Source organism: Plasmodium falciparum (assembly GCF_000002765.6).
Source record: "Plasmodium falciparum 3D7 genome assembly, chromosome: 13".
Lineage (NCBI taxonomy): Eukaryota > Apicomplexa > Aconoidasida > Haemosporida > Plasmodiidae > Plasmodium > Plasmodium falciparum.
In genome coordinates, this window is record NC_004331.3 from 802,501 (window position 1) to 829,233 (window position 26,733).

The following is a 26,733-nucleotide window of genomic DNA, read 5'->3' on the forward strand; positions in this document are numbered from 1 at the left end:
AAATCAAATCTTATGTTTAGTAATATCAAAGTTGCAAAAAGAGAAAAATATATTATACGATTTTTATGTGAAGGCTCATCATATAATTTAAGTGAATTGGTAAACATACTGTATTATGTTTTAAATAATAAGGAGTTAATACTTGAAAATTTTCCACACAAAAAATTATCGGAAAAAAAAAATAAGAAAAATGATCTGGCCGTTCACAAAGTACATTTGGAAAATAATAACAATAATAATAATAATAATATGATGATGATGATGAAAGATACCTGTGTTGTACAAGATGAAGAAAATATTAAACAAATAAACATTTTAAATAAAAATAATGACAACCAATTTGAAGTACATAATAATGATAATGATGATGATAAAAATCAATATGAAGAAGATTCAAATGCACATCTTACAGAAAAGAATATAGAAATTAACAAGAATGTAAACACAGATAATTTTAATTTAGATAATTTTTCAGATGAAGGTTATTATTCAGAAGGACAAGATAACCAATGTAATTTTCATAATGTTACTCCTATTACCAAAGAAGATTTATATTCTTGTATACCCATATTACTAAGTAGAAAAAATTTAGGAGATAATATGAAAAAAATGAATATAAGTAAAAATGAAAATAATGAAAAAGAATGCTTATGGGTATGGGAAAATGATAATTATGATATTTTCCCATCATATTATAAAGAAATTTTTAAATATTTTAAAGAATTAAGAAGTAACATGAGCAAAATATATAAAACATTAATCAAATTTAAAAATTCTATCCTATCAAAGGATCTACCGAATATTATTAAAATGTCCGATTTCTTAAACGAATTAAAGAAAAAACAATATTTGGAATCAGAAAAGAGATGTAAAAAAATATTACTGGAAAAAAAAAAAATTATGAAAAAAAAAATGGATATAAAAAAACAAGAAGAAAAGAAAAAAAAGTTTGATGAATCAAAAACTGTAGAAGAAAAAAAAAATAACACACTTATCAAATGTGATAGTAACAAAATACAAAATAAAGTGGATGATAATAAAACCAAAAAACAAAATCTAATTTTATCTTGGTTAACATTCAAAAAAAATCAAACAGTTAATACATTAAATGAAAATGAACATATGGAACAGTATATGAAATATCCAATAGCTAATGTCTTAAATTTTAATGAATGTATGAAGGACAAATTATTGGAGGTACAAAGTCAACTACCTATATTTACATGTGATAGAAAGGATGCAGTGTTTTCTAATGAAACCTTACAAAATAATTCGGAGTATGATAAACAACACTTCCTGGATAGTTATATAAATACTTGTGAAAATCATAAAAAGGTGGTCGTCGATTACTATAAAGTATACGGTACGATTTTTTGATAAAAAAAAAAAAAAAAAAAAAAAAAAAAAAAAAAAAATATATATATATATATATTACGAGAGCTATGTGTATTATGTATATGTTTATATATGTATGTATTTTTTCTTTTAATAGTTGATAATAAGGAATTTTATGAAGAAATACCATCTGTGGATGTTATTGATGGAAGTAAAATTGTTGTGCAGGTATTTTTATAGGTTTCATGATTTTGAATATATATATATATTATATTTTAAAATATAATATTTTATATGTCATTTTTTTATTTATATGATTACACGCATGTATATTTCTATATATATATATATATATATATATATATATGTACATTTCTTTTTTGCAGAATGAAAAGAACGTAAGGTCCAAAATATGGGAAGACAACGAATTTTACTTGAAATTAAAAAATGCAGATTATATTAGAAGTTTTTACTTTTATGACAATTCTTGGACAAGGCCTTTTATGTCGCTATTAGTGCACAAAGTTTTGGATGTACTATAATAATAAATATAAATAGATAGATACATAAATAAATAAATAAATAAATAAATATATATATATATATATTTTAATTTTTTTGTATAGGACAATTTGAATTTATTGCCCTTTTATTATCATGACGATATGGAATATGAAAATGATACGAATGAAGATTATTATGAAAAATTTGAAACGATTGATTTAACCACCGAAAATGAAGAAAATGAAACAGTAATTAAATGGAGAAAAATAAGAAGAAATAAAATAAGAATTGGATATTTTTACATATATATATATATATATATATATATATATATATATATATTATTATCCCATTGTATAATTTTATGTGTCTTCTAATATATAAAAACTTTTATTTGTCCATATTACAGGAAAGTGATGGAAGTTCTCAAGACATGTTTATAGTACCTGATAATGAAATAAATAGAGATATTGAATTATCTCCTATTACAATACCAACAAGTCAAGATATTTATTTCTTTTCTATATTTAATTGGGAATGGAACTTTGAGGGAAATACCAAACATAATTATAACAGTAAGACTTAAAATAAATATGACATTCTTATAATATATTCCTAATATGTATATATATATATATATATATGTTTTAATTTAGTTATTGACAAAAATGTGTGGAAAGAATTTAATTTTAAATATATGGAGAACATTTATGGGTGTCAATATATCTCATGGGGAGGTAAATAAAGCGAAACATAAATAAATATGAATACACATATACTTATATATATATATATATATATATATATAAATATGTATGTGTATTTTTTTTTTTTCCCCCTTCCATTATAGTTGACAATAATCCGTTCAAGTACATGTCTGATAAGAATGGCCTAAAGAATACTCTGGACAATTATGATATTAAGAAATTAATCAAAGTTAGTATATCTCCAATGAACTATATATGTATATATATATATATATATATATATATATATATATATATTTATATATTTATTTATTTTTTTTATTATTTTTTTTTTCTCAGCATTCTCATGGTAAAATGACCAAAAAGGATATCCTTCTGGAGCAGTTCAAACAAAAGTAAAAATAAATACCAAAATTATTATGTCTTATATATACATTTATGTAATGATAATTATTATTCTTTTATTTTTCTATTCAACTTAGAAATGAGCACTTAACAAAAGCTGACACGGAAAGAAAGTTCAAAATGTATTTGGTATACAAAAAGTGTGAAGACAACAGAAAGGTAAAAAGATATACATATATATATATATATATATATATATGTGCATATATGCATTTTATGTATGTATGTACTTATATTTCAACAGTATTTATAATATTGAAATTTTTTGCTTTATTATATTCCATATCCCATTCTCCTATTTTTTATTTTTATATTTTTTTATTTCTTTTTAGAAATGGATGGCTTCCGAAGAAGGTGTAAAATTATTCAAGAATGAAGAACTACTATCCAAAATATATGATATAAGAAAGAGGAAATTAAACGCTATGTCCCAAAGAATAGAAGAGGCCAAGAAACAAAAAAAAATGGATAAAGATAATTTGAAAAAAGAAGAAAAAATAAAAAAGAAAGAAAAAACTATTCAAGAAAAATTGGAGAAAAAAGAAAGTATGAAAAAGGACGACAATGCAAAAATTTAACAAAAAATTAATGAGAAATGGAATAATAAGTTATATGTATTGTTATATGTATTTAATAGGAAAAAAAAAAAAAAAAAAAAAAAAAAAAAATTGGCTAGTTAGAAATATCAAATATGTATGAAATAATAAAAATATATATTATAAATATATATATATTAAAAAAAAAAAAAAAATTATAATAATAATAAATAGCCAAATGGCTATAATAAAAATAGGGGAAAAAGAAAATTTAATATAATATATAAATTAAGGAATTCATATAAAATAAAAATAAGATGATAATAATAATAATAATAATAGCATAAGATTAATTGTAAACATTTTAAAAAATTTGAACATATATACACATTTTGAATGATGAATGTGTTTCCTTTTACTTTTATATGATATTATTGCCTATATGCTATGAATATTATGGCATTAATAAAATGATGAAAATTAATATATATATATATATATACTTTGATAAAACAATACTTATAGTCTTCTATTTTATGTTATAAATAAGGAAGGTCCACATATATATATATATATATATATACAATATATATTTTCTTTTTTTTTTTAATTACTTTGTATTTTCCCTTTTTACAGGCATACATTTTTTGGTTATTGTTATATATTTTATTCTTTTTTTTATTTATTATATTTTTTTTTTTTGGCAAATGAAACGAAATTGTAAAATTTTATATTTTTTCAATAGAAAGAAAATAAAGAAAGAAACTTACTTTTTCCTGTTTTATTTTTTTAAACAACCAAAAAATAATAATAATGTTAAAACGTTCTCATCATCTATGTATATATGTGCAGAATATAATTTCAATTTTTTTTTTTTTTTTTTTTTTTAATGAATCCCATCTAATTTTTTATTTTTCCTCTCTATATAATATATGAGAAAATATGATTATATTATATTTTCCAAACTTTGAAAATTTTAATATTAAATTATTTTAATTAAGTTCCTTATATTTATATATTGATTTTATACCAATTTTTTTTTTCTTTTTTTTTTTATTATGAATAAATTTATACATACAGATATATTTAATCAAATTATTTGTTTTTAAAAGGAATATATTATCATATAAATATATTATAATATAAATATATTATCCTTATAATTTATTTGTTTATGTTTATCTTTATATGTTCTTTATTATGTAATTTTTAATGTAATATATTGAGGCTAATGGAAAAGAACATTTTGAAGAAATATAAAAGCTTTTTTAATTTTGTTACGAATATTAAAAATAATACTGAAAAAGAAAATAGCATAAAATACGCACAAAATATATACCTAAGTAAAATATCGAAAAGTAATTATAATGTGAAAAGTAACGAGGATCAAATATATGATAATAAGCTTTTCCTGAAATATTGGATAAGGAAAAAAAGACCAGGAGCTCGAAATTGAAATAAAGGAAATGTATATCAACATTAAAATAAGGCATTCTTATTAATAAGGAAAATGTATTATGTGTATGAAGTATATATATCCTATTTTTTTTAAATTTATTTATCATTTTAATCATAATATATAAATATATATATATATATACATATATATATTTATTTATTTATCTATCTTATATATATTTTTTTTTTTTTTTTTTTTCCGTGTTTTTTTAATGTGAAAATAAATATATATTTTAAAAAATGAACTTTTATAGAATGTAGATTTGAGAATACTTGCATATTTTAAAAATATAATTAAAATAAAGTTTAATTTATTTATGTATACCATTATATATATTATATGTTTATTCATATTATTTAAACAAAAGTAAAATTAAAAAAAAAAAAAAAAAAAAAAAAAATTCTATAATATTTTTCTTTCCCTCTTTTATAGGAAGGAATAATAATTCTGATTATTATGCAATGTTATATAGATATTTATACATTCTTTTTTTTTTCTTTTTCTTTTTCTTTTTTTTTTTTTTTTTTTTTTTTTTTTCATATGTTCCTTAAATATGTCGTTATTTTCGAGTGTGTATATAATTAAACCATTTTGCACATTAATAAAATAGTAATAGGCTTAATAAGAAAAAAAAAAAAAAAATGAAATATTAAAAAAGAGCTTAACGGTCCTATTATATATACTGAAATACCCTCTTTTTTTTTTCTTTTTCTTTTTTTTTTTTTTGAAATTATATATAAATAAAAAATAAAATTTTTCTTAAAGAATTATGTTATAATTTAGTGTGCACATATTAAGAGGAACAAGAAAAGATTTAAAAATGTACAAAAGAAAAAAAAAAAAAAAAAATTTATGTCCAAATAATTCTATATGATAAATGAGCATAATATTATATACGTATATAATATTGGCTTTAAGAAATATATATATTTTTTCGAAATTGAAAAAAATAAAAATAAAAAAAGAAAGAAAGAAAAAAGTATCAAGGTGCGTATATACATCAAAATAAATAATTTTTTTTATTTTTATTTTTTTTTTTTTTTATGATTTTAATAATTTTCTTCAATGTGTGGTAACACTTTAATATTTAGTATATTATATATGTAAGGGTATTTTTACAATATCTATAATAAGACATATGAAAATAGTTGGGATATAAAAAAAAGAAAAAAATAACAAAATGTAATATAAATAGTACATATTAAATAAAATTATAATATTTATAAAATAAAAATGTAATAAAGTTTTTGTTTTTCTCATATATCTTAACATATATATATATATCAATTTATTTTAACATATACATATATATATATATTTATATCTTTATTCATAAATATATCTTATCATAAATATATCTTATCATAAATATATCCTTATATTACTTCATATATATATATATATATATATATATATATATTAGTAGAGCTAATAAAAGAGAAATTTCTTCACATTTTTAATAAACTATCTCTTACATTTTTGTAGTAATTAAATATATTATTGTTGAATTTTTTTTTTCCCTCTTCTTTTCATATTATATTTATATCATAGGTTTCATTCATATATACAAATAAATAAATATATATATATATTTATATAGCTATGTTTTTTTATACCCCGTTGTGTTATAAGTTAATAATGTGAAACTATGACTTTTGATTAATTTTAATATTATATTTATTTTTATTTTTTTATTTTATCCCTTTAAATATATATATATATATTTTTTTATTTTAATTTCATTTGAAAATTCATAAATATATATATATATATATATACATACTTTTTTTTCTTCTTTTTTTTTAATTCTTATTGTTCATACACATTTATAATATATATATATATATATATATATATATATATATGATATTTACCCTTATGTTCCCCTATAAAATATGTGTGTATTTTTTTTTTTTTTTTTTTTGTGAAATAAGGGTTATTTCACACATTGCATGTATTTTCTATTTGATCACTTTTCCATTTCTTTTTTTTTTTTATTTAAATATATGAGCTTCATAATTTTATTATTCCAGAAAAAAAATATATATCAAACCCAAAAAGAAAAAAAAAAAAAATAATAAATAAATAAATAAATAATAGTAGTGATACATATTTAATTGGTTATATTCCATGTAGTTAGTGTGTACATTTAACTATTATAATAATATATATATATATATATATATATATAGTGAGAAAAAAAAAAAAAAAAAAAAAAAAAAAAAAAAGGAGAGTGATAGGCATACTTAGAGAAAAATAAAAGAAGAAAAATCGTGTCTGTGTTCTCCCTTCAGTTTTGTATTTTTCTTCTTTTTTTTCTTCTTATTTTTTTTTTTTTTTTTTTTTCTGTTTTACCTTTACATTATTTGTAGTTATATGATTAACTTAAAAATATAAGATATGTATATACACACATTTATTTACATATATACATATATATATATATATATATATATAGGTTATCATGACATTATAATCATATGACTGAAATTATAAATTGAACATATGAGATGAAATTTTATGAACAAGAAGAAATAAGAACAAATAAAATAATTTCTTTAACGTATGCACATATATATATATATATATATATATATATATATGTATATGTGTTTGTCTATATATATATTTTTTTTTTTTTTTTTTTTTTTTTTTTTTTTTTTTTGAATTATACATTTAATTTATAGCAAAGGTCTTTCTACCGAATTTATAATAGTGGTATGAATATATACAACGAAAAATGTCTACTTTAGAAAACGTTAAGAATATTGTTAATAGCGTTAACGTAGTTTGTGATATTTCTAGTATAAGCCCTAAGGACATAGTGAAGAAAGAAGAAAAGAATAAAAATAAGGAGAGTTACATGCTTACAACGGATACTATAGATAGTAATTTTGACTATATAGATAATAATGAATGTTGTGATACAACAAATGTGGAAAGCACAAATGAACAAAAAAATGGTTCATGTCATATGATAGATGATCAAAAAAAAACTGAAGAAGGGTATTTATTAGAATATGACAATAAAATGAAGACAAAATATTATAATAGTTTATGTAATTATTTTGATAATAAAAAATATATTCTTATAAATGATAAGGAAAATAAAGAAACTTCAAAAAAATCGGATAATGATAATCCCATGTATCAAAATAATATAAATAAGAATATTACTAGTGATGGGAATATATTAAAAGATGAATATGAAGATGTGGATGATATAAGAACAAAACATAAAGAGAAAATGTTATTATGTAATAATGAATTTTTACATAAATATAAAATATATGGAAAATATGGAAATGTATCAAAAAGATATATAGAAGAATCTTCTTTTAATGAATTGTTCAAATATGATTTAATTTGTGATGTATATAATAAAAAATGTAGTTATTATAAAGAAAAAAAGAAAAAGAATAAATTAAAATTTTCAAAGAAAAATTTAACAGATAGTGAAGTAGAAAATTATCACATTGGACAAAACATAAAAAAGAATAATGCAAAATTTTATTTATTATCAAATGATTTTGTAAATTATGAACATATAGAAGAAAAAAACAAAAAAAAAAACAAAAATATGAATATGAATATATATCAATATAGAAATATGGAAGAAAAAAATGTATTAAAAAATATATATAATAATAATATTATTAATAATAATGATAATATATTAAATAAAACACGAATGTGTTATCGAAATGTTCCTTCTTTTAATTATATAAATAATATTGATTTGTTAAATGATTTTTCATATAACATTTCAGAAAATAATTTTTATAAGAAGAATGAAAAAAAAAAAAAATTGGAAAATGTACAAGATCTAGATAAATATAATAATCACATAGATTCCAAAATTGATAATGAAGACAAATTAGATGATAATAATAAAGTTTTAAAAAATGAACAATATATAGAAAATAACAAAGATTTAGGGGAAATAAAAAGAAAATGTACGAATTTAAAAAGGAACTTGAATACAGATTTAATGAGTAGTAATAATTTAAAAAAGAAAATGAAAAAGGATAATGGTTATTCATTTTTACATTTAAATATATATAAAAATAATAATACTTATGAATTTTGTAGAAATAATAGTTACAATACATATATACTAAAAACTGTAGGAAATTCATATTTAAAACATAAAATAAATGAAAAAAAAAAAAAAATGAAAAGTACCATAATTAATACAATAAACGCAAATAACACAAATAATACAGAGAATATTCCAAATAAAAAACCATGTGATAATATGCACATACATATGTATGGTTCAAAAGATAAAATGTTTTATCATGATCAGGAGGAGACGGTTCATAATAATAATAATATAGAAGATGAGAGTATTAAAGAGAACAAAAATGAATTGATAGAAACAAAAAATTATATAAACGATAAAGAATTATCAAAAGGTACAAAATTTGTAATGCATAAGGAAAATGTATGCACACATATAGGTAATAATATTTCACATGATTATATATTAAATGATCATATTTCAAGTGATAATATATCAAAAGAATATATTCCGTATGAATGTTTTACAAATAATGAAGATGTGAACTCATCAAACTGTTTAAATAAATCTGAAAGTTTGAATAGTCAGTCTTCCACAAATAGTGCTCATATAAATAATATGAACAGTTCAGGTGAAAATGAAACAAATTGCATTTCCGTTTTTAACGACAAGACTGTCGATTTATTGCATTTGAATTTGCATGATGTAGTAAGGATGTTAGAAAATGAAAACATTGAAACACTCTATACACCTGAGGAGTTGAAGGAAATATTAATACCCATAAGTGGGGTATATTATTCTTCTTCGGATGAAAAGTGGATATATCAATATAATAATGATGATGATAATAATAATAATAATAATAATAACAATATTGTTGATAATAACAACAATATTGATGGTGATAATAATAATAATAACAATATTGGTGATAATAACAACAATATTGATGGTGATAATAATAATAATAACAATATTGGTGATAATAATAACAATATTGATGGTGTATGCAAAGAATTAAATAAAATGACTTCTTCTGAACAAACAAAACACAAATCAGATAACGAAAAGAATATATCTCTTAATAATAAATATTCTTTTCATGAAGGAAGACAATTAGCATTAATGTTGAAATATAAATATATAAAAAGGAATCATACTATTTTTAAAAATCTTAATGATCAAGAAATGTTCTTCTCAGATATCAATGATCATACGAATAAAGAAATATATAATGATGGAAATGATCTATATGATAATACAGATAATGAGGAAGAACATATGATGGGAAGCCAATCGAACAAATATGAATTAGAAAATGATGAGATACATAAAATGACTTGTGAACAAATAAATAATATGAATAATGAAGAAAATATAAAAAGAAATGAACAAAAGGAAATGTTAAAAGATGAAAATGATAAGCTAAAGGTAAAAGTAAAAGTAAATGTAAAAGTAAATGTAATGAACAAAATAAATGACAAAGAAACGAAGATAATAAATAATATTCACAATAATGATATAAACCTCGTACAAAAAATTGAATGTGATGAAAAAATACATTTTTGTGATAAGGAAAAAGAAGAAAATAACTTATCAAATAATAAATTAAAAGAGTTACATTTAAATACCACAGGACATATATTAAAAAATGAAATAATATCATATAATACTCATATAAATTCTTCACAAAATATTAATGATATAAAGGATTCTATGAAAAAAAATATAAATGCAACAAATGATACATGTAATTGTAATAGTCTCAATAATACTATAAATAATAATAAAACAGAAAATGTACACAATTATTATGAAGATATAAAAAATTTTAATTCTAGTGATAATATATATAATGAAGACAAAAACGAACATGTGGATGGTAGTACACTTCTTAATCATAATAATTATGATAAACAGAATAGACATATTCATTTAAAAAACAAAAAGAATTTATATAGATTGTTAGGTATAAATTTTACAAAAGATATAAAAAATAAAATAAAATGTTTAGAAAAAGAACATATATATTATGAAAAGGAAAAAAAAAAATGGATTATACAAATTCTGGAACAAAAAAATAATACCATATTATATTTCAAAGAATTTGATTGTAAGGTATTTGGATTTTTATATGCATGTTTTCTGAGTTTAGAATATAAACAATTATATCTAGATTATTTTCTTAACGAAAAAAAACAAGATTATCTTTTAAATCTAATTCAAAAATATTTTATCAAAAAAAGAAAACCTAATCGTATCATACATCAACTTGATTTACCAAAAAAAAAAATAGAGACTAATAAAAAAGATGAAGAGAAAAAAAAAAAAAAGAAAAAAAAAAAAAAAAAAAAAATGGAAGTTAATACAAGTGAGATGTACTCAAATGTAGGAAAATATCTATATGAAAAAGATGAAATTGTAAATTATCAAAACAAAATGGAGAATATAAAAAAAAATCAGTATACACATGATGATATAGAAAAGGTTGAAAATGTTTTAGAATATACATATTCGAAAAATTATTATTCAAGTACAAAAGATAATATAAATATATATAAAAAAATAAATCAAAATTTTATACAAAATTGGAATGAAGATAAAACAAATAATGAGAAAATTATTTCCATATATCAACAAAATAAATCACACGATTATAATATGCATATGTTAAAGAATCAAACCTCTAAACAATACGAAGACATTTTTGGTAAAACCACATATGGATCTTATAAACAAATTGATAAGACGATGATTCCAAAATTATATGAGTATAATAATATGATTTCAATTTGTAACAACGAAAAGGATATAATAAATAAGAAATATGAACAAAACTTAGTCAAAGGGTCCGAACAAAATATACTAAATTATAATATAATAAGAGATGATGAAAATCAAACAATTGATCATGAAATAGATACATCAGTAGATTGTGAATTTCATGATAAAAATAAAATAAATAATAATGAACACGTTCACAAAGATATACATAATTTTTGTACACATAAAAATATATGCTTAGATATAAATTCTAGTGAAAATGTAACATTACATGATACACATAAATACCAGATGACGAATGAAAAAGATGATAATAAAAATGATATTAAAGAAAGTGATGATAATTTTATTAATTTACCAAATTTCCCTCAGAATGAAAAAGAAATAACAGATAAAACATTAAAAAAAAAAAGAAATAATTATTCATATAAGAAACCAAAAAATGTAAAAGATTCTTTAGCACATTATAAAAATTCTAACCTTAGTATAGAATTAGAAGAAGAAGAACGAAATAATTTATTAAAATTAAATAATTACGTAAATCTATTAAATGAAAAAACAGATATAACATCATTAGCTAAACAAACAATATTATTACTTTTAAAAGATATTTTAAATTCTATTCCTCATCAAATGGCACCTTCTATAACATCTAGAAAAATATATGATCGGAAAATACATGCACATGTACATTTTGTTTATCAGTGTACAAATATCATAGATTTAGTTCCTTACTTCTTTATATTTAAAAATATTATTAAACAAAAAACACTCCCCAGCACTCAATCTCTATACATTTGTAATGTATTATTGTATGCTTTGTTTGAAGCATAAAAGGGATAACACCAAAAAAAATAAAAATAAAAATAAAATAAAATAAAATAAAATAAAATTAAATTAAATGAATAAATAAAAAAAATTAAATGAATAAATAAAAAAAATTAAATGAATGAATAAAAAAAATTAAATGAATAAATAAAAAAAATTTGTTTTTACATAAATTGTAAATACGTTTACAAGGAATTGAAAAACATACCATAAATTTTTTTATGGACATGTTTTTTTTATTTTATACAAATATGTGAAAGGTTTTTTAAAAATTCCCTTCACCCAAAAAAAAAAAAAAAAAATATATATATATATATATATATATATATATATAATGTATTTATTTATTTATTTATTTATTTATTTTATATGTTGTACAAACATTTTAAAACATAGCTGAATTTTTTTTTTTTTTTTTATTCTTTTACATATATTTATTTATTTATTTATTATTATTTTTTTTTTTTTTATGTGCTTTTAACAATATTTAATATGGTTAAATATAAATAAACTTCATTTCTCATGAAAATAAAATTCATATTTACGAAAAAATTATACGGGTAAAAAAAACAAAAATAACAAATATGTCACAAAAAAATAAAATATATAAGTAAAAAAGTGTATGTTATGTATATGTACATATCTTTGTATTTATATGTAAGATATATAAAAATTAAAACAGATAAATATATATATAAATATATATATATATATATATATATATATATATTTTTTTTTTTTATTTTATTGGCTTACATAACGTGTTGAAAATATTTAAAACATTCACACAAATAGAAAAATCTTCATTTTTCAATGATGTAGATGCTAATAGCACATCCTGGTCAGTATCTTGTGATAAATAATTTAATTTGTCCGCTAAAAAATAAAGTATAATTTCACAGCTTTTTTTATTTGTATCTGTGTTTTTCATGTTATCATAAAAAGACAAAGATGAAGTAGCACATGAGTTAATTATAAATTGGTTGTTATCATGATTTTGATTATTGATTAAGTTGTATTTATTTTCTAATGAATGAAAATATGGAACATAATTATTTTGTGTATTATCATTATTGTAATTATCCTTATAATAAATATTTTCATTTTGATCCTTAGATAAATGTGAATATGTGTGATTGTGCTTATTCTCTTTATTTATTATATTTTCTTTGTTCTCATTATTTTCCATATATTTTTGATTTTTGTCATGGATCATATTAGTAATTTTGTTTATTATTTCATCATAACTATTATTATTAATAACCAACAAAACATGCTGAACATAAGTTTGTATATAATAGATTGTTTTTATGATATTAAATCTTATATTACTAATTTTGTCTTTACATAAATCATCCAATATGTATAAAATATTATGTTGTATATATTCGAGTGGAAAATATATTATTAATTTGGATATATATTGTAAACAAGTAATTCTAAAAATATAATTATTTGATTGTTTCAGGTTGTTGAGTAAATATGTAATACCAGTTTTAAAAAAAGAGAAGTTTTTATTTCTTAATAAAAATTCTAATGTTTCGACTACTTGCATACGTATGGAATATACTAGATCTTTAGAACCTATATATATATAATTCCAGAAATCTAAAAATTTTGATTCAATATTTTCTTTATTTTGGAAAAAAAAATAATGATCAAAAAATTTCAAACAGTAATACATGGAATATCTTAAACGCCAATTTTTATTTTTGATAATTTCATTACATAATGGTATAATTATTTGTTTCATATCAAAAAATGATATAAGTCTAGATATTTTATGTAGACATATAAATAAATCTGATTTTAAATTAGTTTCTTCTATTCTTATAAAAAGTAGGAATAAAGGTAATATATATTCAATAAAAAGATTTTTATCTAGAATATCTGGTAATGAACATAATAACTCACATAATGATATTCTTAGATGTACATTATTATTATTATAATTATTATTATTATGATTATTATTGTTATTATTATTATTATTATTATTATCTATATCTCTTTTTAAATCATCAAATATTTCTTCCATTATATTCATTTTCATATTTGAACATAAAAATAATATTTTATGTAAATTATTTAAGATAATACTACGTACATGATTATCTAAATCTTTAAGTAATAATAATATTATTAATGAGAAATCTTCATTCTTTATTATTTTCCATATATTATAAATATTTTTGGCGAGTTCCGCTCTTACTCTCCAGCTATCATCATTACATATATTGGTTAATAAATCTTTAATATTTTTTACAAAATTTATATCATTATTTAATATTTCATGTAATATACTAACTGCACTAATTTGTACTTCATCCAAACCATTAATTGAAGAGAAAAATTTGTAATATATTTCTTGTGATTTCTCCCAAATTTTATTTATAAATTCTTTTTCTTTTATTAAAGTATATTTTTCATCTTTTGAAAGATTATATATTTTATCATAATTCTTATTCTGAATAATGTTAATAATATTATTACTTTCTATCTCCAGTTGTTTTTGTTCTTTATCATTTGTTTTATGATTTACTATTATATTAATTTGTCTATTATAATTTTTATCATCTTCGCTTTTGTTTTCCTCATCATGTATATCTACATTTTTATATATCTCAATATCTATATCTTTATTACCTTTTTCCTGTATACAAAAATGTGGGTCCATTTTCCCCTCTGTCATTTTTAAAACATTCATAAAATCATCAATCCTTTCTTTATATTCTTTCAATATAAATATAAACTCTCCAAATTTATCACAAGAAGATTTTTTTACCAATATACTTTCATCTTGACATGCTTCTAAAAATAAATAAATGAATGTCTTGACAAATGTTGATTGACCTTCCTTAATACTTTTTTCAATAATCATTGGAATTATTTTACATATTCCAATACGATAATTATCTCCATCATTTTTAGCTAGTTCCAATATCTTTGGATAAATTATCTCCGTTAATGTTAATGGGTCACATTTATTTATATATATTTTGAAAGCTTCGTATGCATTCAAATGTATATCTTTTTCATAAGCTATTAAAAAATTTAATAGCAAATAACATATATAATTACAATTATTTACATTACCAATAAAACTTATCAAAAATTTAAAATTTTTTGATATCTCAATTAATACTTCTGAATCATCTTCTATAAGATTATATAAAAATTCAATCAATTCATTCTTTGTTCTTTCATTTCCTATTATTTCACATAAAACTCTTAACTCTTTTATATATCTCAGACGTATCTTACAATCAGGGGATTGCATTCCATCAATTATTTCTTGAGCACTTACAAGAGACATTTATTTGGAATATTATTCATGCATATAATTATATATATGAATTAAGTAAATAAGCATATATACAATATTTCCTGCAGAAAAAATAAAATATAACCATACTTTATATTAGGCCCTAAAAAGAAAATATATATATATATATATATATATATATAATTTTTATTGGGATAAAGCGTAAAAAATATACATATTTATATATATATTTATATATGTATATTTTTTTTTTTTTTTTTTTTTTTTTATATTATTAAAATAAAATTAACAGTAAGAAATCATTCTACCTTTTCAATTGATACATAAATATATATTTAATTTTTTTTTTTTTTTTTTTTTTTACTAAAAAATGAAATGTGTATATGTTTATAAGTACACCTTTTTCTATTATTTTATTTTAATATATATTTGTTTTATTCTTTTTAATCAAATGGAATTATAAAAAAACTCATGATCCCTTTAAAAAAAAAAAAAAAAAAAATCTACATACATACATATATATATATATATATATATATATATATATACATCTTTTGAATGATCAATTTACTTTTGTTGTTAAATTGTTGTGTTATTTTAATAATCTCTTTTTATCATTCATATGAAATACATTTTTTTTTTTTTTTTTTTTTTTTTGTTTTTTATTCAACTTTATTTGGTACAGCAAGGGTATTATTAATATAACATAACAATTTGAAGAAAAAAAAAAGGACATATATAAATTATATATATATATATATATATATATATATATATAATATTTTTTCAATTTGAATATTTAAAGATATCCTCTATTATGTAAAAGAGTACCATTAAAAATAAAACACAGTATTCATACATTTTTTTGTCCCTATTATTAATATATTATTTCATAATTAGTTTTGTTGTCCTTGGCCAGAATAATATTGTATTCCTTTTCTATTCATAAATGATTAAAAAAGAAATTTGTGTATATAAGACCAATAATAGGAACAAAGAAAAAAAAAAAATATATATATATATATATATATTTATATTTATATATACTTATATATTTTGCTTATACATATTTTTTTCTATTTTATTTTATTTTTTTTAATAAAAAGAACTTAGAATTGACTTGAATATATCATTTAGCATTAGGATAAGAAAAACAAAAAATAAATATTTTCCTTCTATATATATGCAGATGAAAAGGAAGATAACATTGTTGGGGAAATATAAAATTTGAACATTTGAATAAGATATATATATATATATATATATAATATATTTTAATTTTATTGATCAGGAAAATAAAGAGATATAGGTCTTTATATTTTTAGTTTTTTTTAATATATATATATATAAATATATATGTTTATTTTTTTTATATTTTTTTATTTTTATATATTTTTTTTTTTTCATGTTCTTATAAATATATAAAAATAATATTACACACATGTAAAATGTGTGTATTGTATGGCTTTATTTTTTTTATCGAGGATATATACATATATATATATATATATTATATGATTTTATAATAAATATACAAATAATAAAAAAATAAAACATCAAAAATATTATATATATTATGTAATTTTTTTTTTTTTTTTTTTTTTTTTTTTTTTGGGCATATCTTATGTATGCTTACATAATGTACGGAAAAATAAAGGCATATAGAAAAATATAGGAAGAATAAAAAAAGACAAAGGAAACATATCATCATGTGTATAAGAAAAAAAAAAAAAAAAAAAAAAAAAAGGTATTAAATAAATAAATAACACACATATAAAAATAACGCTGAGCACAATAAAAAGCGTTTTTCCGTGATTTTGAAAAAAAAAATAAAAAAATAATAATACATTTATAATATATATATTACATATATATATATATATATTATGTATTTTATTGAAAAATGGGACAGCAAAATTAAAATACGTTAATTCAAAAAAAAAAAAAAAAAAAAAGTAATAAAATATATTATATTTATTATATAAAAAATAAGTTCTACATATTAATTATGTACGAATTATTATTAGTAAAAAAGATTTACAAAAAAGTATATTAAATTTTTTTTTATCATTTTATATATATTAATATAAGTAATATAATAAAATAAAAATTTAAGCATAAATAGATAAATATATGAAAAATATATATGAACAATTCATATGTATAATATTTTCTGATATTAAAAAAATTTCTTCAAAATAAGTTTCTTCCATTTTTTTTTTTTGTGGAATATAGAATTTGATTATTCCCAAATATTTATATATATATATATATATATATATATATATATATTTTATTTTATTATTACAATTTTTTCTCTCTTTTTTTCTTTACCTTTTCCTTTTTCTTTTCTTTTTCTTTTTTTTTTCAAAATGGGACTAGAATTTTTTGTTTATCTACTAATTTATTACATCTTGACCACACAAGTAACCTGCGATGATAATTACCTTGACGATGATAATAGATATAACCCTACTATGGATATTGACTTATCGTCTTCAATGAGCGACATATCTAGAAAAATGAATACAGATAGTGGAAGAAAAGTTAGAATAGCTAAAAAAATCTTTAAAGGCTTAGGAGCTTTTATGATACTTCTAACATCCTTTCTTATTGTTTTAGACAACATTACACTTAATAATGAGTTAGCTAATTATAAAAAAAGAGAAATAGACTTAGCGGCTAAATTAATTAATGCTGAACATGAAGCTATATCTTCTAAAGTTGAATACGGTAGAAAAGTTGAAGAAATGCAAAGTATAATTAATAAAATGATTTTTCACACCTTAAACCATACAAATCATAATTAACCCTTTTACAAAATGACCATGAAGAATGTTCTCATGTTTTTTTTTTTTTTTTTTTTTTTCATAAAATAAAAAGAAAATAGAATTCTTGAAATGTGAGAAATAATAAAAAAAATAGAGAATTAATAGATAAGTGAATATATATATATATATATATATATATATTATTATTATTTATTTATTTATTTATTTAATGTTTTCAAAAAAACATTTTATAAGAAAGAAGAAAAAAAGGAAAAAAAAAATATGCCTAATCTGAAAAAATTATTTTAATATAGTTGTAACTGTGACAGAATTGTTTGCACAAATTATTAGTGTATTAAAATAATTTATCGTATGTCTTTTTTTTTTTTTTTTTTTTTTTTTTTTTTTATTATGTGTTTTATTTTATTATTTTATTTTTTTTTTTCTTTACTTTGTAAATATAATCAATGAAGAAGTGTAAATGTACATTTTATGTAGAACAATTTTATTATTTCATTTTTATTTTATTTTATTTTTTTTAAATAAAGGAATTTATTTCTATCCTTTATTGAATATATATATATATATATATATATATATATATTTGAATGTTCATTGTATTTTATGTTATAGTATATTCTGTTCATACGATAACCATATATGAAATTATATTTCGTTTATATCATAACAAATATGTGCATTGAGTGAGCTATATACAAATAAACCGATGTGAGTATGATTAAAAATTATTCATTAATAAATAAAACACTGTATAAATTATATACATATATATATATATATATATATATATATATATATATTAAGATCTTTAAATAATTAACATTAAAAAATATTTCGATAGAAAATGAAATGTACCATCAATATAAAGGTATCAAATATAAAATATATATATATATATTTATATTTATTTATTTATACTATTCGTTTATGTAAAATACATTAAGGTGATAAATAAATTCGTAGGCATATGCCATGGGGCAAAATAACAAGTTATTATTTTGATAAGAAATTTCATTTATATTATGAATATCATTATTATGTATATATTGAAATCTCTTCCAAAATTCAGTAGAGAAATTCCAGAAAAGAAAAAATGTGGAATATTGAATGATATTATTTAATAAAAAATAAGTATGTGCATGGTCTACATTTTGATTTTTATTTTGCCCTTCTTCTTGTTTTAATTGTTTTTCTTTATTTTTTATAAGTTCACATAATAACAAATAATATGTATATGCCTTTTTTGATAAATATTCCTGAACGTTTATGTTATGATTAATAAAAAAGGATGTTTTTCTTCTTGGTTTTATGAATGTGTTTATTATAAATTTGTAGTATTTACACCCTTGGCTATTTTTTGAGCAAACAATATATTTTTTAATTTGTTCATAACATAAGGCTATTTTCTTTCCTATTTTGCACACATCAGGAAATAATAAATTTAATTCTTTATATATACTATTTGTTTCGAAATTACATATATTTTTTATATTTTTTCTTACTAGAGGATAAAGATCATAACAATTTTTATATGGATAATAATCATCATTACAATTAAAGGTTAATTCATGTAATAAATTCATAGATTTTTTGTTCATATATTTCAAAAAATTATTTTCGATATTATGATATATATTAAAATTTTTTTCAAATTTCATAACAGCAGATAATAAAAGATCACTTTTGGAAGTATATCCTGTTATAATATAATATAAATCTTTTGAAAATCTAGCTACATTCATTAACGTCAAACCTAAATATTCATATTCAGTATATCCATTTAATAAAATCTCCACAAATTTATTTTTTATTCCACTTTCATAATTAATACTTTCTGCTTCAACTTTCAACTTTGTAAATCCATGTAAAATACAAAACCCTAAAACGGATTTTAATAAAACATTACTTAAAAAAGGATTATTTATGTCATTTTTTTTATTCCCAATATATTTTATTACACATGCATTATTAAGTAGATAAAAACCTATAATTTTGCTTTCATTTATGGAATGTTTTACAAAGTATTCTTCTTTGACCTTATGTAAAATTTTTTCTGGAAAAATAAAATTAATGTTTGAATTTTTATCGGAATGTGAATTTGAATGTATATCTTCATTTTTTTCATAATCATCATCCTTTCGATGAATATTTTGATCTTTAAACATATCTCCCTTTTGATAAATATTTTGATCTTTAAACATATCTCCCTTTTGATAAATATTTTGATCTTTAAACATATCTCCCTTTTGATAAATATCATTTATCATATAATCAAACGTCTGTTCTCCATAATTTACAGTAATTAAGAACTCGTTTACATATTGAGCCTCACAATAAATAGCATCATCAGAGGTAAAAAAATCAATTTCCTTTTTAGAAAATGGCCACCTTTTCTCTTTACTGCAGAAGTATTTTACATTTTTTTTTCCCCATTCATACATATTTGAATGATGCTCTTTATTATCTTTTTTTTTATCCTTTGAAATAATATTTGTTTTGTTTAATATGTCGTATATTTTTGTGGGTACATTATTGACAGTAAAAGTATATGTTTTGTTAATTGAATAGAGTAGATTAAAAAATTCTTTCCTTTTCATATGATCATTGTTATTATTACTATTATTTGTATTGTCTTGTGTTTTCTTATATTCATCATATATTTTTTTTAGAATATCATAATCATATTGCTTTTGTAAAGTATAAATATATACACCATAAGAATTAATTATGAAAGAATGATGCATGGTACCTTTATTATTATTTTTTAATTCTAATTCGTTATTATTTATTATTTTATTTTTTTTATCTATTTTCATATTCATCATTTTAGGGTACTTTTTTGTAAATGTGTTAATTTGCTCCGTATCATATTTTTCATCATCATCATAAGTATAATTATTCAAATTACTTTCATCTAAATTGTTTGAAATAGATTCATATGATTCGGAATTATATGTGGTGTTAGATTGAATAGGATCATTCATAATATATATTATTTCTTTTTTATTCGTATGTTCAAAATTTTCATTTCCCTGAGCCTTATTATTTTCCACATTTTTATTATATACGATTTTTATACTTTCCTCCACATTGTTTCCTTTAATGTTAATATTTTCTTTATTTGTTTTTATATTTTCCTCCACATTATTTGTTTTTGTGTTAATATTTTCTTCGTTTGTTTTTATATTATCCTCCACATTATTTGTTTTTGTGTTAATATTTTCTTCGTTTGTTTTTATATTTTCTTCCACATTATTCGTTTTTGTGTTAATATTTTCTTCGTTTGTTTTTATATTTTCTTCCACATTATTTGTTTTTGTGTTAATATTTTCTTTGTTTAATTTTATATTATTCTTCAGATTGATGATAGAAATGTCATCAAAATGGTGATCACCTTTATGATTTTCAAAAACTAATTTATTTAATAATATGGATTCATTTAATAATCGACTATATATACTATTATGGCTATTAGATTCATATAACCTTTCATGATATTTAATAAACTTCAAAATATTACAAATTCGGTTATTTCTATTATTACTATTGTTACTATTGTTACTATCATTTCTAATATTTTTCCTTCTACTAAGTTTATCTAGTTCATCTTTTATCAAAGGGATGAAAGATTTAAATTCAATAGAAAACATAATATTTTCATAAAATTCTTTGTATATATTTTCATCTTGAGGTAATAATATATTATTATAAAATTCTTCCTTCTTTTTAATTTGATCAGTTATAGATATAGATTGTTTTTTCATTTTATCGATTATAGAATTACTATTATTTATAAATTTTTGAAATGTTGATATAATCATATCATTATGAAAAATATTTAATTGGTCATCTTCATATGAACAATTTTGAGAACATAGAAAACTTTCATATAAAAATTGATGCATAATACTTTTATATTTTTCATCTAAAATTTTCGATGTCATTATAATATGTACACATTCTTCAAATAATATAATAGTATGATCACAAAAATATTCAAATGTTAATAATATATAAGAATAAGGTATATCCAAATTTTTTTTATCTTTATTTTGTAATGATCTGAAATTACGATATTTTATTTTATGAGAAGACATAAAATTTTTAATATAGATTTCATCTTGTTCATAATAAGAATATAATTCTTTAGTATAGCATATATATATCCTTTCTTTATATTTAACTTTTTTTAATAAATTTTTTAATTCTAATAATTTAAAATTAAAGATTTCTTTATTCTGTTCAATCCCTCTCCACAATAAATAAGACTTATTAGCAAAAAATTTAACATAAATCTTAGGAACCTCTTTTCTCACAACATCGATGTTATTATTGCTCCTATAATTATGATTACTTTTATTTTGTATAAAACTATTTTGACTCTTAATAATATATATATTATTAGAGTTGTAAAATTTCCTACAAGTTATATTAAATCCCTGATGAAATATATCTCTACTAATATACATATTTTCAAAATAACTTGAAATAACAAAGGTATTTTCAGAATATATCATGAACCTCTTATATCCTAATTTGATACATAATCCAATCAGAATTTTCAAAAGCGTTTCTTCTACATTCGTTATATAACTATAAATAGGAATCCTTAAATTACACATTTTTACATTATGACTATTATAATAATTGAGATAATCATTCTGATAAAAAATATTATGATTATTATCATCATTATTATTTCGAGACATATTCTTTGTATTATTATCTATTTTCATATTTTCGTTATATGTTACATTGTTTAATACAATTTGTTCTTGTTCCTTTAATGAATGCATATTATTATTTTGTAAATTATTTGATTGAATAAAATTATTATTATTATTATTATTATCATTATTATTGTTGTTATTTCTGTTGTTGTTTTGATTTTTATCAATCTTATATTTAGGTTCATATATATGTTCCATATCAAACCCTAAATAAAAATCATAATGCTCATCAAGTTTGATAACATAATTACATTTTATTATTTCATACGAATTATCATATATATAATATTTACATATAAAATTTATTTCCTTTATAAATTTCGATGTACCAAAATGAACTATCTCACCATATAAAAGATCTACACCTTTTATTTTTATATGATAACCAAAATTAATATTTTTACAAAGTATATTTGATATTCCGGATATCGAATTCTTATTATTTATATTACATAGAGACAGATATTTTATATTATGGAAACTCTCTTCATTATCTAAAACAACCTCTTTACTTAATTCCAAATTTTTATAATCTTCATATATTTTTAATAAATCCCTTTTATCTATTTCGTATGGTTTTATTGTACTACATACATAATGTTGGTAGAATAAAAATAACAGTATCGTAATGATAAGAGGAATATTCATATTATACATAAAAATATATATTATATATATATATAGATATATTTATGGTAAACTTCTTAATAAATAGTATACAAATTAAATAGATCTAATAAATATTTTTATTTATATTTTATACCGTGTAAAAAAAAAAAAAAAAATATATGTAACTTGTATAATATACAAAAAATCCCCACGTTATAAACATAGTCATATATAATTAACATGATTATATATATTAATATAGACCGTCTTCCCTTGATCTCTTAAAAGATACAACATATATATGTTAAATTGATAAGAAAAAATATAACAAACGGACAAACATATTTTTCAGCTCTTAAAAATTACACACATATACACATATATATATATATATATATATTTATTTATTTATGTATGTGTATGTATATTTGTATGTTCTTAATACTACGTATAACATGTTGCATTTTTAACGCTTTTTCAAAAGGGTTAAGAAAAAAAAATTAAAAAAACATTGTTTATGTGTACATAATTATATTTACAATGTAGAACGATTCATATATAAGTTATTTAATATAACATATACCTATCTACAAGATTAAAAAAAATAAAAAGAAGATTATAATGCTAACCGACCTAATAATAATATCGAAATAAAAGGCAATTTACTCATTTTTGTTATATTTATTTTATTTTTAATTGATTAAATAAAGAACAAAAAAAAAAAAAAAAAAAAAAAAAAAAAAAAAAAAAAAATATTAATTGGATATGATAATATCTATATGATATAACAACATATTCATATTTTACGTAAAAATTTAAGAAAAATGTTGCAATATATGGAATATTAAATTGAATAAATTATATATATATATATATATATATATATATATATATATATTATACTATAAATTTTATTTCTTTTATTTTTTGAAAACAATCTATGGAAGAATTTTATAATATTGTATATATTTCACATATGTATGAAAAGAATATACAAAATGTAACAAATATATAATATCTGATTGCTTTGTTCTGTTAATTATATATTGTACAAAAGATATGATTATAGAATATACCTTTGTTTGTTCTTAAATAAGGGACTGTATATTTTTTTTATTTTTTTTTTATTTTTATTTTATTTTTATTTTATTTTTATTTTATTTTTATTTTATTTTTCATTGATTATTTCTTTCATTATGTATAAATATGGATATAAGACGAGAATCATCTTTTTATAATGAAATGATTTAATAAAAAAATGTTACGAATTTTTTTATTCTATACTAAGAATAATTATAGCAACACATATTTCACATGGTAAATATATATAATAATAATAATAAAAAGTAATGATAAAAAATTATTTTTTACATTAAAATTATTTTTATTTTTTCATAATTATATATATATAAATATATATATTAATAATTTAGAATTATTATAAAAATATATATATATATATATATATATATTATTTCGTTATATATATAATAATAATATGGGTAGGAAATAAAAAAAAAAAAGAATATATATAAAAAATATAATTACATATTATATATATATATATTTATATATATATGCATATTTTTATTTCATTGGGAATATATATAAATATTTTAAAAAAAATAAGTTGTAGGAAAAATATAATATGCATGTTATTATTTTTTTATAACATAAAAAATATATCATAATATTTTATTCGTAATTTTTGTTATAAAAAAATATATTTTTTATATTTCTACTGATAATTATATATAATATATAAAAATAAATTATACATATATATATAATATATATATATATTAATAAAACTTAATTTTATTTTTCTTCCATTTATTTATTTCTCTTTTGTTCTTATCCATTTAAGGAATGATTTTATTTGTATATTTTATATAAAATTATGAAAATTTTATATTATAAATTTTTAACATTTTATAAAAAAATGCATATTCGTTTTTATTATTATTATTAATATTATTATATATATATATTATATTTTAATTAAAAATGAAGAATACATCAAATTTATTTTTATATTCAAAACGGTATTGTACAAATTTTATAATTTAAAAAAGAAAAAAAAATTAAACCATTAATTTATATTATATATTTATATATATATATATATATATAATATAATATAATAAAGAAATAAAAAAAATAATATATTTATATAAAATACCCCATGAATAGATAGAAAAATAAAAAACAAAAGAAAAAAGAAAATAAATAAAATAAAAAAATAAAAAAAAAAAAAAAAAAAAGATGAAAAAGAAAAAGAAAAAAAAAATAAAGAAAAATCCCTTGAACATCTTTTGATATTTATATATACAAATATAATAATATATATATGTATATATATTTTTATACGTTACATTTTATTTTATTTTCCATTTATAATTTTTTTTTTTTTTTAATATTTTGAGAAATTTTATTTTATAAATTCTTCTTTTTTTTTTTTTTTTTTTTTTTTTTTTTTTTTTTGTTTTTCTTTTTTTATATTTCCCTGTTCATCTTTTTTGTACACCCCTTGATGTTTTATTGTGTTTAGTTTGTTTTATTTTTATTTTTTTTTTGTTTGTGATTTTAAATTGTATTTGCGGGGTGAATTATAAAATAAATAAAGGAAAAAGGAATGATAAAATTTTTCTTTTAAAAAAAGTTTTTTATGTTATTTTAAATAAATAAAAAATATATTTATATATAATATATTTATGTAATAATAAAATGGTAG

General features: G+C 18.4%; 6 protein-coding genes across 6 annotated transcripts in view; 4 read left to right on the top strand and 2 right to left on the bottom strand.

Annotated features, from left to right (window-relative positions):
* Positions 1 to 3,529, top strand: part of PF3D7_1319400 (conserved Plasmodium protein, unknown function) — a gene marked incomplete at both ends in the record, with an annotated part of 4,318 nt that extends 789 nt beyond the window's left edge. Inside the window, 10 exons of the mRNA XM_001349894.1 lie at positions 1 to 1,363; positions 1,493 to 1,563; positions 1,722 to 1,868; positions 1,962 to 2,087; positions 2,249 to 2,414; positions 2,496 to 2,576; positions 2,690 to 2,775; positions 2,886 to 2,941; positions 3,029 to 3,110; positions 3,284 to 3,529. The exon at positions 1 to 1,363 is cut by the window's left edge and continues 789 nt beyond it. Of these exons, the coding sequence (XP_001349930.1) occupies positions 1 to 1,363; positions 1,493 to 1,563; positions 1,722 to 1,868; positions 1,962 to 2,087; positions 2,249 to 2,414; positions 2,496 to 2,576; positions 2,690 to 2,775; positions 2,886 to 2,941; positions 3,029 to 3,110; positions 3,284 to 3,529 (2,424 nt within the window). The remainder of the gene's footprint in view (positions 1,364 to 1,492; positions 1,564 to 1,721; positions 1,869 to 1,961; positions 2,088 to 2,248; positions 2,415 to 2,495; positions 2,577 to 2,689; positions 2,776 to 2,885; positions 2,942 to 3,028; positions 3,111 to 3,283) is intronic.
* Positions 3,530 to 4,718: 1,189 nt separating this feature from the next.
* Positions 4,719 to 4,943, top strand: PF3D7_1319500 (conserved protein, unknown function; the record flags this gene model as incomplete). Its single annotated transcript, XM_001349895.1, has 1 exon — positions 4,719 to 4,943. One exon carries the CDS (start codon positions 4,719 to 4,721, stop codon positions 4,941 to 4,943), a length of 225 nt encoding a protein of 74 aa, XP_001349931.1.
* Positions 4,944 to 7,686: 2,743 nt separating this feature from the next.
* Positions 7,687 to 12,588, top strand: PF3D7_1319600 (ACDC domain-containing protein, putative; the record flags this gene model as incomplete). Its single annotated transcript, XM_001349896.1, has 1 exon — positions 7,687 to 12,588. The coding sequence occupies one exon, from the start codon at positions 7,687 to 7,689 to the stop codon at positions 12,586 to 12,588; it is 4,902 nt and encodes a 1,633-aa protein (XP_001349932.1).
* A 733-nt stretch (positions 12,589 to 13,321) lies between these two features.
* Positions 13,322 to 15,898, bottom strand: PF3D7_1319700 (protein phosphatase PP2A regulatory subunit A, putative; the record flags this gene model as incomplete). Its single annotated transcript, XM_001349897.1, has 1 exon — positions 13,322 to 15,898. One exon carries the CDS (start codon positions 15,896 to 15,898, stop codon positions 13,322 to 13,324), a length of 2,577 nt encoding a protein of 858 aa, XP_001349933.1.
* A 2,342-nt stretch (positions 15,899 to 18,240) lies between these two features.
* On the top strand, positions 18,241 to 18,678 carry PF3D7_1319800 (conserved Plasmodium protein, unknown function; the record flags this gene model as incomplete). Its single annotated transcript, XM_001349898.1, has 1 exon — positions 18,241 to 18,678. The coding sequence occupies one exon, from the start codon at positions 18,241 to 18,243 to the stop codon at positions 18,676 to 18,678; it is 438 nt and encodes a 145-aa protein (XP_001349934.1).
* An 899-nt stretch (positions 18,679 to 19,577) lies between these two features.
* Positions 19,578 to 24,047, bottom strand: PF3D7_1319900 (conserved Plasmodium protein, unknown function; the record flags this gene model as incomplete). Its single annotated transcript, XM_001349899.2, has 1 exon — positions 19,578 to 24,047. One exon carries the CDS (start codon positions 24,045 to 24,047, stop codon positions 19,578 to 19,580), a length of 4,470 nt encoding a protein of 1,489 aa, XP_001349935.2.
* Between the last annotated feature and the right edge of the window lie 2,686 nt (positions 24,048 to 26,733).